This window comes from Marmota monax, unplaced genomic scaffold, assembly GCF_021218885.2.
Source record: "Marmota monax isolate L192 unplaced genomic scaffold, Marmota_monax_Labrador192_F-V1.1 WCK01_AAM20220418_F8-fsc00170, whole genome shotgun sequence".
In the NCBI taxonomy this organism is placed as follows: Eukaryota; Metazoa; Chordata; class Mammalia; order Rodentia; family Sciuridae; genus Marmota; species Marmota monax.
Genome location: NW_026692395.1, coordinates 1,768,093 through 1,785,952, shown reverse-complemented (window position 1 = coordinate 1,785,952; position 17,860 = coordinate 1,768,093). Strand labels below are relative to the sequence as shown.

General features: G+C 50.6%; 1 protein-coding gene across 9 annotated transcripts; it reads right to left on the bottom strand.

The window, feature by feature from the left end:
- Positions 1 to 90: 90 nt before the first annotated feature.
- On the bottom strand, positions 91 to 17,552 carry Ccdc120 (coiled-coil domain containing 120). 9 transcript variants are annotated; one of them, XM_058578694.1, is made up of 13 exons: positions 17,141 to 17,552; positions 11,338 to 11,535; positions 10,185 to 10,220; positions 7,164 to 7,260; positions 6,900 to 6,989; positions 6,624 to 6,757; positions 5,658 to 5,798; positions 5,003 to 5,279; positions 4,557 to 4,619; positions 4,027 to 4,201; positions 3,794 to 3,892; positions 1,623 to 2,537; positions 91 to 1,130 (listed from the first exon to the last, which is right to left on the bottom strand). In XM_058578694.1, exons 5-13 carry the CDS (start codon positions 6,946 to 6,948, stop codon positions 1,016 to 1,018), a joined length of 1,968 nt encoding a protein of 655 aa, XP_058434677.1. In that variant the 5' UTR covers positions 6,949 to 6,989; positions 7,164 to 7,260; positions 10,185 to 10,220; positions 11,338 to 11,535; positions 17,141 to 17,552; the 3' UTR covers positions 91 to 1,015. The 9 variants fall into 9 exon arrangements, with proteins under 9 accessions (XP_058434677.1, XP_058434680.1, XP_058434679.1 ...); XM_058578697.1 differs by having other exon boundaries at positions 7,221 to 7,260; XM_058578696.1 differs by lacking the exon at positions 10,185 to 10,220.
- Positions 17,553 to 17,860: the final 308 nt, after the last annotated feature.

The window sequence follows — 17,860 nt, the reverse complement described above, 5'->3', positions numbered from 1 at the left end:
GCAGGCTATCCGGTATTTTTCTTCCTGTAAAAATGTATTAATGAGAGGTGTGGGCCCCAAGGCAAAGCAGACTAGAGAAGCAACACAAGGTTCAGTTTACACATTTATTATAGAAATCCCCTTCCAGTGTGGGTAGTGTCTTGGGCCCAGATCCACTGGTACAAAAAGAAAAATTTTAACACTAGGTAAAGGGGGTAGGGGAACCCCCAGCTCCAGAAAGTCACAGACAGGTATCATAGAAAACACAGATTGTATGGATTTGTTTAAAAAGTGTTGAATTGAAGGAAAGCCAAGGAGGATGTGACGTGGCCTGTGGCCAGACGTCACCTGAGGATTGTACTGGCATCTACCAGATGCCAGGTTCAACCACCACAGCATCCCAGGATGCAATATACTGAATGGCTCTGCCCCTTGTTAGCCTCCTACAGGGCCTCCTGATTGGGAATGATCAGCACAGAGAGGGATAGGGCACCCCACCCAGAATTTAATCCTTCCAAATGTGGGCAGAAATCCAAACTGCCCTGGTTTGGGGAGTGGCAGGGAGTTCTGTTCACAACAGAGTCTCCTGACTACCCCCCAAAAGGGTCCTAAGACCCTATATGGTCCATTATGGAGGGGGCAGCGGACCTGAACAGAACAGGTTGGGCAGGGGAACAGGAATGAACCCAACCAGGACGAGCTCACAGTTTCCCTTTTATAAAATGCCTAATATTGGGCAAAGACAGTGAATACTAAATCACAACTGTAAACAGAAATGGAGGAAGGGGATTGGAATCCCCATTACATCATTCACTCTCCTTGAAGCTGGCTGAGGTCCCCCAGTCCCCAGCACAGTGTGAGAGAAGCAGGGTATTAGACACCTTCCCGGGCCCATGGGGAGCCAGGGGCCTTGGAAGATCAGGTTGGCGCCCCTCCCAGGAGTGAGAGCAACCACATCCCAGGGCTCAGCGAGGTCGGCTCTGTGCTCCCAGGACTAGAGCCATGCCCAGACCAACAAGGGGCATATCAGAAGGGGTCAGACCAGTGTCCCTGGGGTCTGGGGGTCAGAACTGGAAGACTGGTCCCCCTCTAGCGTCAGGTCACTTAAACGAGCGTTCAGCTCCGGGGGGTACAGGAAGTCCGCGTAGTATCTTTAGAAGGGGACAGCAGGAATCCGGAGGACAGGGTGGGGAAGACAGAGAAGAGAGAGGAAAAGACAGACAAGACACAGAAAGAAAGAGGAAAAGAGTCTCGTTAAAGAGGTGGAGGCAGGCACAGAAAAGCACCTTTATGCTCCCGAGCATGGGGCATGGAGAAAAGAGGAAGAGAAAGGTGAGGGCACATGACGTCCCTTCCTCCCAGCACCCTGGCTTCAAGGCTCATTTCCAGCCAACATGCACTGGTTAAAACATTAAACTCCTTCTAGGACTTGGTAAGGAACTGCTACCAGTGCCCAGGATCCCCCTCTACCAGGACCTCAAGGCCTAGTGCAGGTCACACCTGGAAATGACCGGTGTCAACACTGCAGCTAGTTTCCTTGTGGTCCCAGTCATTAGCAATCATGACTAGCTGATCCCTGGCCTGGATATCTTCACCAATTGCCTCAAGAGACCCCTACCCATCAGTAAAAGCACCCCCCATACCTGCTGGAAACAGGGGGTGCCGTGAAACTCCTCGAGTGCGGGAGCGGAGCCTGGCTGGGGCCCCCATACAGCGCCTGGCCCACCTCATAGCAGCGGGCATGAAGGAAGGGTGGGTGTGGTGGGCCCACGTGAGGGAGCATAGGCCGGCGCTGGGGCCCCATGGCCAGTCCCGAGTTCCGGATGTACCAGTCCCGCAGCCCCTCCAGGGCAAGGTTCTTGTGGCCACTGCGCTCACCCGTCGGGGGGATCCGGGTGGGTGGGGGCATCCATAGCAGAGGGTTTGAATGCACCTCTGGACCCTCAGCAGCTTCCAGGGGCAGGCCACAGGGCTTGGTACGGGTGGCACGGGTGTGGGGGTCCTTGCTGCGGAGGAGGGGGCTGCTGCCATCAGCTGCATACATGGGTGGTGGGCCAGGGAGCATGGCGAGGAGCCCATCCCGGCGGGAGAGTGGTCCTGGGACCTCAGCTGCAGGCAGCAGCTCCCCCCAGCCTGCCCCGCCGCCACTGCGGGGCAGGCCTCGGTCCAAGGAATAGTCCAAGAGGAAGTCCCCACACACAGGTGGGAGCCGGGGGGCTCCACGGGAAGCAGGGGCAGCTGAGCTAGGCCTGGCGGCCCGGGGAGGGTCTGGGGGCCCTGCTGTGCGAGAGGAGAAGGCAGGGGTTGGTTGGGGGCGCTCATACAGCACCTCACTGCTCTTGCAGACTGGTGGGCCAGTGGCAGGGGGAGCCAGAGGGGCAGGCGGAGAGCCAGCTCCCCCAGCAGCAGCCCGGTCCACCAGCAGGGCCTCAGAGCTGTTGCTGCGGCGAGTGCGAGCTGCGAAGAGGGAGGCGCGATCTGAGGCAGGGTCCGCCCGGGGGAAGCCCATCTGGGAGTCTTGGCTGCCGGACCACTGTCGAGAATGGAGGCCTTCGGGCCTGGGGTGCAGAGGTGAGGGTAATGGGAGTACGGTCAAAAAATATCAGGCAAGGGGTTTGAATGCCCTCCCCACACCATCTCTTTCTGAGCCTCCACTTGCATATCTCTAAAATGGGCCCAGGACCAGAAATTGGATGCATGAAGGTGTTAGGAAGGACAGCTGAAATTTGGTCCCAGACTGGGGGCCCCTGGGGTTGGAAATGTATAGACAAAAAGGGCAGTTAACACTAAGGGAGATGCAAATATGTATAGGGCTGGGGAGAAAATATTAGCAGAGGAGCAGTCAAACAGAGCGTTCTTCCTTATCCCCTAACCCTAACCCTAACCCTCACTACTTTCAGGACCAAGTCCTAGTCCTTAGGCCTGGAATTTAAGACCTGCCTAAACTCTGCACCACCATGTTTATGAACTGCCCAAAACAATCATCCCAACAGCCACCATGCACAGAACACAGGCCTCAAAAACAGAGGGATTTGGTTTTGTTTGCAACCTGGGAAAGTAGGTACTTAATAAGTACCTACTGTTTAAGAAACAATAGAATAAACCAGGCGTGGCGGCACATGCTTGTAATCCCAGTGGCTTGGGAGGCTGAGGCAGGAGGATCACAAGTTCAAAGCCAGCCTCAGCAACTTAGTAAGACCCTGTCTCAAAATGAAAAGTAAGGTCTGGGGATGTAGTTCAGTGGTAGTATCCTTGGATTCTATCCCCAGTACCAAACCAAACCAAACCAGACAAAACAAAGAGTATATAGTATAGTGATTAAAAGCACAGACTCCAGAGTCAAGATTGCCTGGGTTCAAACACCAGGATTTCAGTTTACTAACCAGCTCATTAACTAACCCTCTGTGCCTCATCTGTAAAACAGGAATGACAAGACCACAGCTCTCAGAGGGAACTTGTGATGATTAAATGAGTTGATATCACACAAAACACTGATTACTAGCAGACAGTATAGGCACCCAGGACATGTTGCCCAGAAATTATTATGCCTGTGTCTCTCAAAGGCAGATGTCACTGTGCCTGTTTCACAAATAAGGACACAAGGATTCAGAGATGAGAAGATACAGGAAAAAGAAACATACTCAAGCATCTGTGCCTCTGCCCCCAATTCCCACCCTGTTCTCCAAGACAACTCCTATTCACCTTTTAAACCCAGTTGCCCATGCCCCCACATTTTGATAATTTCTTAACACTTCCAGTTAAAACTAACAGTTCCCTTCTCTGATCCTCAGACCCTCCCTCAGAGTCCCCTTACTTGCAGAGCTGGGGGCCAGTGCCCCGGGTGAGGACAGGGGTGGCAGGCACACTTCGCCCCTCAAAACTGGAGGCACTCCTGGGCAGCGAGCGTGTGGGGCTAGACAGAGACGGGCAGGCCCAGGTCGGGGCCCAGGTTAGAGACTGTACCCACCAGCAGGCCCTCTTGCCAGCCCAGGCTCAGGATTCCATTCCTGGCTCCTGGGGAAGGCAGGGGAAGAGGTTCATCCTCACCTGGTGGGGCTGGCCACAGAGTTCCTCCGGCTCTTCAGATCCCCATAAAGATCTGAAGGAGGTGGTTTCCATGGGGTTCGTCGCTCAGGGCTCCCCCCAGATACTGCTCGCAGCTGGTCCCAAGCCTTTGGTGGTGAGGGGCGCTCTGCCAGAGAGAAGCAGCCACGGGGTTCCTCTGGATGGAAGGAGAGAATGGGGTATAATTCAATTAGAGGTCAGAAGAGGCAGTATGGACTGGGGCGAAGCAACAGGGAGGGACTAGAGAAGTAAGGAAAGGGCAAGAGCTAGGACATAATTAAGCAAGCTAAAGAAATAAGGGGAGAGGTGGGGTAAAATGGGTAAGGAAGAGGCTGAAAAGTAGATCCTTGGGCTGAGGGGGTGAGGGATATGATGAAGCTAAAATGGGGGGTGGTACAACCAGATGGGGCATGGCTAAGGAGGAGCTAAACAAGTAAGGGTCTGAGCAACAGGATGGGCTGAGGAGACAGAAAAGGGAACTGTGGGCAGGTTTGGGGAATAGGAGTCCTCACCATTATCATGGCTGGCCCCAGACTCTGACAGGGAGCTGCTCTCCGAGTGCAGAACTACATCTTCTACAGGTGAGAAGGGGGAGAACCAGGCCTATCACTCCAAGACCTGGGTACCAACCCCTTACACCACTGAATGGGCTCTCTGCTTAGCTCACCTTCTGGAGTATACCATCTCACCCTGTTCCCTCTCCCAAGAATCCACCTTTATCCGAATGCATGACCACCACAGGCTGGGTCTTCACTTTCCTGGTGTCTAGTGCTCAGTCCCCTAGGGCCTGCCCTTACCTGTGAGTCAGTTTCTAATTCTTCTCATTCAGTGGCTCCCTTAAATTCTGGGCTTCACTGGCTGCTCATCCATGCCACCCCTACCACTTCCATTACTTAAAAGAGTCCCTTCCTGGCCCATTTTCCCATTCTCACTGGTAGGGTGCTGAGGCCTGGCTCACCTTGGCTGAGCTGAGCTAGGCGTGTGCCCAGGCAGACTCCCTGGGTGGTGATAAGTGCCCCTGCAGACAGCGGCAGTGGCTGGGGAGGGAGAACTGGGAGGCCAAGGCGGGCCCGGACATCCCCCAGCTGCTCCTCCAACTCATGCAGCCTCCTCAGTGCATCCGCCTGTACCTGGCGCCTGCGTCGCCGCTGTTCACCACTCAGCTCAGGGGCTAGGGCCAAGCGTCGGGCAGCGGCTGCAATCTGCTGCTGCACCGACACTTCCCGTTCCAGCTCCTACGGGACCCAAGATGGGTAGGAGAGAACCAAATGTTAGAAATTGCCAGGCACAGGGGCCAGAGAGTGGAGGAGCCCATCTATACTGGAAGTGCAGTTTGCTCTTCCTGTGGGCAGACCAATTTGCCTAGGGGTGAAGCTTAAGCATTCTCTGGCAGAGGGGTCCATATTGATGAGGGGTAGGGCCTGTTGTCTTTTGAAAGTGGCTAACCTGTCCTGAAAGACGTAGGGACTAGCATTGTTCCAAGAATCCAACTCCTGAAGATTTTTCCCTTCTTATCTTAGCCTCTCTCTCCCCTGGCCACAACCTCCTCCCCATCCCAAGCCTGGCGCTGTTACTTCCCCTCACCATCTTACTTTCCACACCCATCTGCTCACCTCAACAGGGCACAAGGAGTGATGTGCTGGATTAGGATGCAGTGGAGGGTAGGCACGGGCTGCAGGGGGCCGACGGCGCACTAACTGGGGCCGTTCGCCAGGTTCCAGTGGGCACTCAGGGGGCAGCTGGCCAGTCAGCTCCTGGAGGGGCCGGGGAGGGAGAGAGACTACCAAAGGTTAGTTAGGGAGATGGAGTAAAGCAGTGATGATCCCAGAAGGTACAGAAGTCCTCCAAGGAGCTTGGCCCTTCTCAGCATCCCACACATTGTTTTTCTTCCTTCTCCCAAGATCTCCACCAAGGTGGTGGGCAGTGTAGACTCTCATCCCCTCAATAGCCCAAATCCCTGAGGTATGTGCGTGGGAGGCTGGGTAGCCTGCTTTATAGTCCAGAAGCTTTTAGTTTTTACAAAGGCAACACATTCTATATATTGCATATTAAAAACACTCCCTTCAAGGTTTCTAGCAAGCTATGAGGGCATTCACAATAAGAAGGATAAATCAAACCTAGAAATCACCCCATGACAGATTCAGAGTAGGCCTTGCTACCAAATTTTGGACACAGCCTTTTTAAAAATTTTTCTTTCTTTCTCTCTCTCTCTCTCTCTCTCTCTCTCTATTATAGATGGGCATAATACCTTTATTTTATTTATTTATTTTTATGTGGTGCTGAGGATCAAACCCAGCACCTGGCACATGCTAGTAGGCAAGCACTCTACTGCTGAGCTCCAGTTTGTTTATATTTGTTTGTTTGTTGAGGATCTGGAGGGTTTAAAGGGTAGACAAGAGACTGTAGGCCTGTATCACCATATTTCACTGATTCTAAGAAATCTCAGTTGAGCTTTGAGAAGACAGAGGGTGACCTACAGTCCAGATTAGTGGTTTAGCAATTTCCACCACAGTCTGTCTATCTAGGGGTCCCAGCCCCTCACCCCCTCCCACTTGACACCCCTCAGGCCAAACTCTTACCGCCTCCTGGAGACACACTTTTCGGAGTTCTTGAAGTTTCAGGCTCAGGGCCTCTTGCAGGGCCCGCTGCCGGTCAAGCAGTCCCCTCAGACGCTCTGACTTCACCTGGGGGGCAGCCTCTCCAAAAAGGGCAGCTGGACAGAAAAAACAAAGATCAATGGGACAACTGGGCAATCCTGAAGCAGTTGTGGGGCCAGGTACCAACCTTTCCCAAACAGACAGGTGGTGATGGAGAGCAGGGGAAGAGGCCGCAAGAGGGGGAAACCAGCCACCAACCTGAGGCATTGAAGGTAGGAGAGCTGATCAGCTGACCTTTAACTTCCATCCTGGTGTTGTCAGGAGGCCGTGGCTGATGGTGGACAAGGCCTAGCAGTGACACACAGGAGCCATTAAGAAAGCACATCCCATGATACTCCGGTACCCAGCCCAACTCAGCTTCCCACACTCCAGCTGGGAATACAAAGTGCCCTGGGCCCCACCCACCTGCCTGGCCTGGCCTTTGATTCTGTGTCAATGACTGGACCCACACTACCCTGGTACCTTGGTTCCCTTCCCATTGAGTGGGAACACAGCAAGTGGGAAGCTGGGCAGACTTACGCCTCCTCAGAGGCCCATGGGCCACAGCCGGGAGTCTTGCCTAGAGAGAGAGAAATGATGGTAAAGATTCAATCAAATATCACACTAGTTGGCACTTATAAAGCACCGGCTGCCTGGAAGAGTTGCCTACTATGTCACACTGAATCTTCACAACTAGCTGGGGATAGGAGTTCTCTGATTATTATTACCCCATGTTAGAGGTGAGGAGAGGAAGGTAGAGAGGTGAATAACTTGCCCACAGTCAAGGACATACCCCAGGCCCATTTCCCTGGCCCTACACTCTCCACCACTAAGGCTGTTCTAACCCCACCAACTTTATCATAAACTGCCTGGTCCAGCAAGCCACATAGGGGCCTTTGCCCAGGCTATGGCCATCTGGAGTGCTGTTTTAAACTTCCTACCCACCCGGCCCCATTTCTCATTTATAATTCTGGGGCTTAAATATCACTTAACAATTGCTGTCCAACAAGAGACTGTGCCTCCCCTGTACCTCCATGAGGCATGTTGAATCAGGAGATACTATTAAATCAGTATCTCTAGCACCCTAACCACTGAGGTTTGTACAGCAAGTGCCTCATGAATGTCTGTTGGCTGACTGAGTAAATGAGTGAATGAAAGCTGAGGGAGCCAAGCTAGGGTTCAAGTCCAGATTTGTGGGTCCATACCTGTCCTAATTCCATCCTGTAGCCCTCGTGTAACAAGGAATATTCACCTAGCCCAAGGTCCCTCCATCCCCTCTCTCCACCACAGGTTAGTCTGAGACTAGCATATGGAGGTCACCTTGCAGAGATTTGTGAGAAGTGAAGTCCATAACCACATAACAAGCCACCTGTTTTCTCTGTGCCCAGAAACCCTGATGGACCATGAAGTCTGCCTTGGCCAGCTACCAGCCCTCCCTCATCCTCTCCTCTAGACTTTGCTCTCTCCCTCCCACACCCTGCTTGGTCCCAGCTGGGCAGCAGGGTTACATCACCTCCCACCACCTGGCCTAACCTTCATGACAGGTGACTGGGAGGGCCTCATGGGGCCACAGAGTTCCCATCTCCACCTACCCTGAAATCCAGAGCTTGTGGATCTGGTAGCCAAGGGAAGACCCAGGCAACCAAAGAGGCAGGGGTACAAGCCCCTTACCCATCTCTATATTGTGGGGTATGGCCAAGCTGCCTATAAGTTGCTCCTGGATTCTCTGTTGTCCTCCTATCAGCCCCATAGGGTCTGTATCACTGTCTTAAAGCAGCTGTGCCCTGTCCTCAACATCAGGTATGAGGTCAATCTCTAGAGTCGTTTTATAAATCCAGGCACAGCCAGGTGGGGTGGAACATGCCTATAATCCAAGCAACTCAGGAGGCTGAGACAGGAGGAACACAAGTTTGAGGCCAGCCTCAGCAACTTAGAGAGATCCTAAGCAACATAGTGTGACCCTGGTCTCAAAATAAAAATGAAAGCTGGGTACAGGTGGCACACACCTATAATGCCAACAGCTCGGGAGGCTGAGGCAGGAGGATAACAAGTTCAAAGCCAGCCTCAGCAACTTAGTGAGACCCTGTCTCAAAATTTTAAAAAAATTAAAAGGTCTGGGGATGTGATGGTTAAGCTCCCCTGGGTTCAATCCCCAGTACCAAAAAGGGGGAAAAATCCAGACACAGCATGTACTTTGCAGAGGCCCTCACATGGCTACCCATCTAAGGTATGACCCTTCCCAGAATGGCAGGGTTTCCTTGATGTCCCAATTCAACTTCTCTTTGCCCCTTGGCTCCTAGAGTTCCTACTTTACCCAAGTCCCATTTGGATTTGGGAAATTTTCCCAGGCTCCCCTGAACCTTCTTCCATCTCAAAAGGAACACAACCAAAGGAACACAACTCCTCCCCACATAGGCCCATTTACTCCATTCACTATGAGTGGCCCCACATTTCACATGGGGCTACCTCAATCCTCCCTTCTCTGGGAGCTCAGAGCATCTTAGAAATCAACACAGGGTCCACACAGGAACCCTGACTCTACCCTGTCGACCTGACCTCAGGGACATAGCTAGGGTATGAGTCATGGGGTCACTGGGCAGGCTAGACACAGGGTCAACGCCCCACACCTGGCTCCAAAATCTTTGCCTCCACTCACATGTCCTCTGCACTCTTGCCTGGAAACCTAGGGCTGCCAAGTCCCTATCCAGAGATGGTAGAAAAGGGATTTGAGCAATCTCCTCCCCAGCGTGTCCCCACACGGGCTCCTGGGACCTCCACTGATGACCCCATGACCCTGTCCTGACATCCTGTCACAGGGATGGGCTGCAGCAAGAGAGCTGCAGAAGGCACCCCCCACACCCAGAGGCGGGCCCAGCAGGTTTTTCAGGTCTGCCCTTCTGACACCACAGCCGAGAAATTCCTGGCTGTAATGACTGTTTACAACCAAGACACCTCACCGGGGTGGCACCCCAACACTGTCACCAAGACCCCCCATTTCCACACACTGACACCCCTGGAACATTCTCAAAGTCTGAATTGCCCCCTGAGTCCCCCTGTGCCAGCTTTCTCCACTCTAGGTGAACAAACAGGGAGTGGGCAGGCAGGTGTCTAGACAATGGTTTTTCAAACAGCTCAGTCTGGCTTCTCAGAAGCATTGGCCTTGGGTTGCAGAAGGACAGAAGCTACTCTGGCAGGGAGGAAAGGAAGAGAGGAAGTTAAGGGGAGTGGAGAAGGGGAACTCATGTGTCTTCTCCCCCATCCTTCCCCTGTCCATTTCGTCCATTTCCGGCCCCAAATTACTTTGTCCCAGGAAAGGAAGTAGGACATTTTGTGATTCTCAGGCCCTCCTTCTGTGCTGAACACCCCCCTAGCCCCACCCCACATTGTTGGTGTACCTCTCCCACAGACCTGGCTCTCTTCTGAAGGGAACTTTAGTACACCATACCCCGGTTCCTAATGCTCTCATCCCCCCCACCCCTGGGCCCACTACTCCCAGGTGCTCACCAATGTCAGAGAGTGCTGTGGGGTAGCTTCGGGTACCTCAGAAAAAAAAAAATAGTTGTCTCAATCGGCTGGCAGTGGCAGTGAGCAACAGTGGCGGATGCCTTGGCTGCCTCCCACTAGGTAATGGCCCAGCCTACCTGGCCAGGAACTGGGCCGGCCCACACCTTTTAACCCTTGCCTGTCTACCATTAGCGCTAGGGCTATCCCTGGAGGGCAGCCTCAGGGCCTAGTCCCTTCACAGTGCCCTGCATGGCCAAGTAGAGAATTTGGAATACCCCCCCTCACCTCAGATACTTAAGTAGAGACCTGGGAAAGAAGAGCTAAGAGTCTTGGAATACACACTGCCTCTCATGCTGCCCAGATTTCCAGAGGACTAGAGCCTGCCTGCTGATGGTAGCGCCTTGGGGTTGGGGGACCAGAGGACTGGGGAACTGTAAAACAGATTGGAGGCTCAGGTGTTACACCAAATTTGTGTCTCTTAGGAGTATGTATCACATTCCCAAGGCCCCTGCCCTTCCTCCTAGGGCAAGGTGGGGTGGGAGAAGTCCTTGGAGTAATTCATTGGGGTAAATTTCCAAGTTGGGGACAGAGGAAGTCAACCTTTCTAAGAGGCCAGATCTCAAGACCCTACAGCCTTCCACAGGTCCAGAAGAAGTAATCCTAGTAAACCAACCACAATAATTTATGTCCTACAAACATGGAAGAATGTAATAGGCCTACCTTCTCAGAGCCATTGTACTTATGTGGAAGCTGAAGCTCAGAGAGGTGAAGAGGCCTGATACAGATCACTACCCACAAGAGCAGGTGGAGTGGGGGAGGGGACCTTTGCCTGTAATCCCAGCAGTGCAGGAGGCTCAGACAGGAGAATCATAAATTCAAGGCCAGCCTCAGAAACTTAGTGAGACCTTGTCTCAAAATAAAAAAAGAAAAAAGGGCTGGGGCGGGGCTGGAGTTGTGGCTCAGTGGTAGTATGCTTACCTAGCACATGTGAGGCACTGGGTTGGATCCTCAGCACCACATAAGAATAAATAAATAAAATAAAGGTATTGTGTTCATCTACTACTAAAAATATATTTTAAAAATATTTAACAAAAAATGGCCAGGGATATAGCTCAGTGGTAAATCACCCCTGGATTAAATCCCTAGTATTCACCTCCCCCGCCAAAAAAAGCAGGTAGAATCAGAATCTTGGGTCTGAAGGCAGGCAGAGGTTGCTCCTGAAGGAGGAGGAGTAGGAAGGAGGTTCAGGCTTCTTCACATCCTTGCTGGGTCTCCTTCATTTCTTCCTCTTGCCATTTCTGGACAGGAGTCAGGCTTCATGCCAGACAAGGAAATTGAGGGTTCCAAGTCCCTACAATGTAAGGACAACACCACATGGGCTCTGGGCCTGTCCCAGCGCACACCACACATCCTGTGCTCCATATGGGATCGTCTGCTCTGTGACCTCAAGGCCCAAACCTAACCCAGGTCCCTGCAGCAGCCCTGCTACAACATGAAAGAGCAGAGTGTGAGGAATGCTCTCTCCCTATTTTGGCAGGTGTGCCAAGCAAGAGAGTTCCCTTTGTCACATGCTATTAAGGCCTCCTGCCATCCCTGCCCACCTTTCTTCCTGGGTGTGAGATTTCCGGTGTGGCACACAAAGGCCCCTTTCATTACTTCCCCCTTCTTCCCTCCTTCTCTGCCCAGAGCTGGTGGAGTCGGACAACAGAAAGGTGGGCAACTAGCTCGGTGTTAGTGGGGAGTGTTTTCTTGGCCATGGCCTCTGCCACCTCTTGCGGGCCACCAAGAATGTTAGGACGGTAGGAAGTGAGATGTATATAAAATCAGAGCCAACAGGGACAAGAGACTGAGGCTGGCAATGCAGATTGAATCTCAAGGCTTAGGTTCCCTCATCTATAAAATGGGTAAAAGGTGAGTATAAAGATAATAAAGGCCAAAGGAACTCTGGAAGGTATTTCAAAGTGCAAGGAAACTCACCACATCATTAATGACTGGTAATAACAATAATAAACTCATCCATTGATGGATTGGGGTGCAGGGAAGTGGAGAGGAGTAGGTAGCTGGACCTCCTTGGCCATTTAGACAAGTAGGGCAGAGTCACCCACACATATCATTGCTCTGATGATTTTTTAAAAATTTTTTTTTAGATATCAATGGACCTTTATTTTATTCATTTACTTATGTGTGGTGCTGAGAATCCAACCCAGTGCCTCATACATGCTAGGCAAGCACTCTACCATGAGCCACAACCCCAGCCCCGCTCTGATGATTTTTAACAGCCTGGAAGATGGCCCAAACTCTCAGCCCTACTCCAGTGGGTCCTGAGTCTCCCATGGATACTACACAGCTAATAAGTTGTAGATGTGGGATTTGACCCAGCTCTGTCATTTACTATTGTATGCCGGCTTAGACAACTCACTTAATGTCTCTGTGCCTCAATGTTCTCATTTGTTAAATGGGGATGATGAGAACAGTATGTAGTGCACACAGAGCTGTTGTGAGCATTAAATCAGTTAATAGACTACCGTAAGTGCTCAGTTATGATGGCTGTCATAATCACAAGTATTCCTCCCCAAAGAACTCAGGAATCAAACAGATATATCTGGACTGGGTTGTGGGGTTTTTTTGTTGTTGTTGTTTTGTTTTGTTTTTTGAGATGCAGCCGGTGTCTCTCAACCTCACTGGATAAATTTGAAACAGACCTATTTTCTCTCTGATAAGCTGTCTGAACTCTCACTATCCAAAATCAGGATATAAATATATTCAGATGCATTTCAAAGACAGCTAGTATCCCTCAGCCTCCAAACCCTCCCTACTTGCCAAACCAGACATTTTTTGAAACAGGGCTGTTTTCCCTAATCTCCAACCTCTCCCTCAACTCAACATTAAAAATTAAAAATTCAGGAAACAAGGACGCCATGGGGCACACCTATAATTCCAGGCTGAGGAATTCAAGGCCACTCTGGGCAACTTAGCAAGACCCTGTTTCAAAATTAAAAAAAAAAAAGAGCTGGGGGTATAATTCAATGGTAGAACATCCCTAGGTTCAATCCCAGGTACCAAAGTAAAAATGCAGAAACCAAATACATTCAGATAAATTGTTGGAACTCTCACTATCAAATATAGGAATTGAAATTTTTTAAACTGTGCTGGGGACAGAACCCAGTGTCTTGTGCATGCTAGGCAAACACTCTACCACAAACCCATATCCTCAGCCCCTGGATTTTTTTTTTTTTTTTGATACTAGGGATTGAACCCATTTAAGGGGCACTTAACCACTGAGCCACATCCCTAGCCCTTTTTATATATTTTATTTTGAGATAGGCTCTTGCTAAGTTGCAGAGGACCTCACTAAATTGTTGAGGCTGGCTTTGAACTTGTGATCCTCTTGCCTCAGCCTCCCAAGCTATTGGGACTACAGGCGTGCGCCACCATGCCCTTCCTGAATACCTTTTGAGTTGGAGTCATTATCCCTGATTATCTGAACTTTCACTTCTCACTATGTAAGATGGGACCACAAAGTACCTTCAGTTAGGTTTCACTGTCTGAACTCCAAGAAATCTTCCTGACTCAGAACTCAGACACTAAATAGATTGGGACAGTGAAGAACAACTAGTTGTTATTGACAGATTTGGAGAAATGTCTTGAATAAATAAGATGGGTCTGATATTCATCATTCAAATTCACTACTCTATAAGAAATGCAGGAATAAGTGAATAACACATTACCATCTCACTATTCACCCTATCCATCCTTAAAATCAAGAATATTCACATAGCAAAGGAATCTCACGTTATTGTTGTAATTGTTACTACTGGATGGCCTGATTCTTTTTCTGTTTTTTTTTTTTTTAGGACTTTAACAAAAATTTATTAAACCTGTAAACTGGGTGCAGTGGTGCACGCCTATAATCCCAGCATCTCGGGAGGCTGAGACAGGAGGATTGCGAGTTCAAAACAAGCTTCAGCAACCACAAGGTGCTAAGCAACTCAGTGAGACCCTGTCTCTAAATTATAATTACAAAAATAGGGCTGGGGATGTGGCTCAGTGTTCGAGTGCCCCTGAGTTCAATCCCTGGTATCAAAAAAAAATTATTAAACCTGTAAATTGATAGCTTTTCTATGTTGAGGGATCCAATCTATTGACTCTTTTAAAGCCTTCCTTAGCTTATTGTCTTACCACTTCATAATTTTCAAGCAAACAGATTCTGTAAATATTTTTTAAGTATAGACGTAAATATTTCATTTCCTTTGGAACAACTAAAAATACTTTTTTTGAGACTATCATGCTGTGTTGCCCAGCTGGCTACAAACTCCTTGGCCCAAGTGATTCTCCTGTCTCAGCCTCCTGAATAGTTGGGACTACAGGTGTGTGCAACCACACCCACTTAGATGGGCCTGATTCTAACATCCAGTGACAGCCTGCATTCCCCCTACCCCCAAAGCGTGCACGTGCACACACACACACACACTGGTCCCACAGAGGTGGGATGGACTTAGCACCCAAATTTTTATTGTTTACCACCAGGAGAGAAGTGTATAAACCCCAACCTCCAACCTACCCCCACCAAGCCTCTGACCTACAATAGACTTTTCTCCAGCCAGAAAAGCAGGGATTACACACCTAGGATCAAGAACAGGGAAGGGGTCAGGTGTAGTAGCACATGCCTGTAATCCCAGTAGCTCAGGAGGCTGAGACAAGATGATCACGAGTTCAAAGCCAGCCTCAGCAAAAGCGAGGCACTAAACAACTCAGTAAGGGGGCTGGGGATGTGGCTCAAGCGGTAGCGCGCTCGCCTGGCATGCGTGCGGCCCGGGTTCGATCCTCAGCACCACATACAAACAAAGATGTTGTGTCTGCCGAAAACTAAAAAATAAATATTAAAATTCTCTCTCTCTCTCTCTCTCTCTCTCCCTCCCTCTCTCACTCTATCTTTAAAAAAAAAAAAAAAAAAAACAACTCAGTAAGACCCTGTCTCTAAATAAAATACAAAAGAGGGCTGAGGATGTGGCTCAGAGGTTGGGTACCCCTGAGTTCAACCTCTGGTACCCTCTCCAAAAAAATCAGGAAAGGCGGGTAATGTGACCTAGAAGATTCATACATACTCTAGGCCCCTACCCCACATATGTTCTCAATCTCCCTGCCTCCCCCCAACTAGTGACAGCCCTGGACATAGTAAGGCTGGAAACCTGACCTGCACCTCTTGACTCCCAGAGAGTCACTGAATAATTTAGGGTGTTTTTCACACTTAGGGAGGGCAGGGGACATAGGAAGATTTCCATGCCCTCCTGCAGGAAGAGAAATGCAAGCTCTATTGGAGATCACTGGAGAGGAGATGAGGGAGGGAGAGATCACATACAAAAATCCCATCAACCACACAGAGCTCACAGTACTGCTTGCTCTTCAGCATTTGGAGTATACTTTAAAAACCCTGGGAACAATGGAACCTTCAAGTTCAGGGGCAGGGTATAATGTACTGGACTCAGAAGGGAGGGGAAGTAGATGTTAGAAAGGAGGAAGACCTGAATAGGATGGAAGGGCATGGTAAGGGGTAGAAAAGTAGTGTTAGATTGGGAATAGGGGGATTCCACCTCTTGGGTCCCCTTCTTCCTCCAGGAGAAGTCTTTTCTGCTGTCCTTTAATAAACTTCTAATTTCTACTCTGAAAAAAAAAAAAAAAAGATTGGGAATAGGATAAAAGAACAGGAAAGGAAGGAGTACAGGGGATACAGGATAGAGATCACTAAGCAGAACGGGGCCAGGCACAATGGCCCAGCAACTCAGTAGACAGAGACAGGAGGATCACAAGTTCAAGGACAGCCTGGGCAACTTAGTAAGATCCTGTTTCAAAATTAAGGGCTGGAGGGCTAGGGTGGTGGCTCAGTGGTAGAGCACTTGCCTAGCAAGTGTGAGGCACTGGGTTCGATCCCCAGCACCACAAAAACTAAACAAACAAAATAAAGATATAAAAAAAATTAAGGGCTGGAGGATGTAGTTCAGTGGTAGAGCACCACTGGGTTCAATTCCCAGTACTGCTTAAAAAAAAAGAGGCAGGACAGGGAATGAGCCAGGACATTGGCCAGAGGATGGAGTGAGGTTCAGGACAGGAGAAAAAGTACAAGAAGACAAAACAGCAAGGCAGGGTGAAAGTCAGTGTAGAACAGCATCCAAGAAGACATGACTTGGATGGGTTAAGCCTGTCAAGGGAGGGAAAAAAGGGAAAAAAGGGCAGGTTCATAAGGGAGATCAGGAACAGGAAAAGACCAGGACACAATGAGGATAGGAAAGAGGTAGAGATGGGACCAAAAAAAAAAAAAGAGGGAAAAACAGGAAAGGGTTGGGGACAGGGACAGGTAGGAGACATAGGGGGATGTTTAAAAGTGGTGGGCCAAGAGGGAGATCAGGAGGTGGGAAACAGACCAGAGGGATAGTACAGGGTGGGGAGAAAGTACAGAAATAAGGGGCCAGGAATCAGGATAGAACTGGATCAGATTGGGGTTAGGAAGACAGATCACAAATGGAAGAGTTTCAGACACCTGATAAGCGTTTTGGGAACACACAGATCCAAGCAACCAGACATAAACTAGGGTCAGCTGGGTATCAAGACAGGGCAAGATGAGATACAGGACATGGTCAGACAAGGACCTAGGGTCAGACCAAGGATCCTGAGGAAAAATCTGCAAGGGTTTGGGGGTGATACTGGATTAAGGGGGGACAAAGCAAGGGTTAAGGATCACAGCAGGCCAGAATATGATTAGGTCAGGGATCTAACTGAAGGTCCTAAGACCAAGGTTGGCAGGGGTCCGGGGTTGAAAAAAGAGGTCAGACAGGGGTCAGGGGTGATATCATAAGGTCAGAGGTCGTGAGTGTACACGCAGGTACATTCTTGCCTGCATTTCCAGGCCATCACCCCACCCTGTCCCCTCCCTTCTTCCCCTAGAGGGGGTTGTTACTCACCTAGGGTCCTTGCACCGCGGTGTAGGCGGGGTCGGTGTAGGCCAGCAGGGATAGTGGGCGCGCCCCTCCCTCGCTGAGCCCTGCTAGTCCCTGGACACGCGCCTACACCCCTTCCGCGCCCTTCTGGTGGGCCGCATTCGGCCCCGCGACCGTTAGCCGTGGGGGCAAGATGGGGGGCGCCCCGAGGATGGGAAAGGTGTGCTGGCCCCTCTGCAGGCTGTGGACCCCCAACCCCCACCTTTAACTCGGTGCATCCGCTCCCGGCAGCACCGCCACCTCCGCTGCTGAGCTCGAGCCTGGGGAAAACTGGGGAGTGGGGCGCGAGACCACAGCAGCGGCGGAGACGAAGTGCGCAGGCGCCAGCTCGGGTCTTCGATTTTCCTGCCCTGGGAGCGCCAGGAGCGAACAAACTGGGAGCGCGTGCGCACACGCTTTCTCGAGGGCAGCCATGCCCGCCCCTGCCCAGGCCACGCCCCTTCAGTAAGCAGACTGGCGCCCCTCACCACTAGTCTCCTTTCACAGATCCCCAAGCAGTACCCCAAACTGCTTTCTGTAAGCCATCAATACACCTCTAAACTCCCCATCGACCTTCTGTGCCTTTCCCCAAATTCACCCCAAACCACCCTTCATCATCCACCAAATTATATCCCCAAAGTAATATTAATCCCAAGCAGTCTCTCCATTCCACCCTTCATGAACACCCAAACTGCACCAATAAAC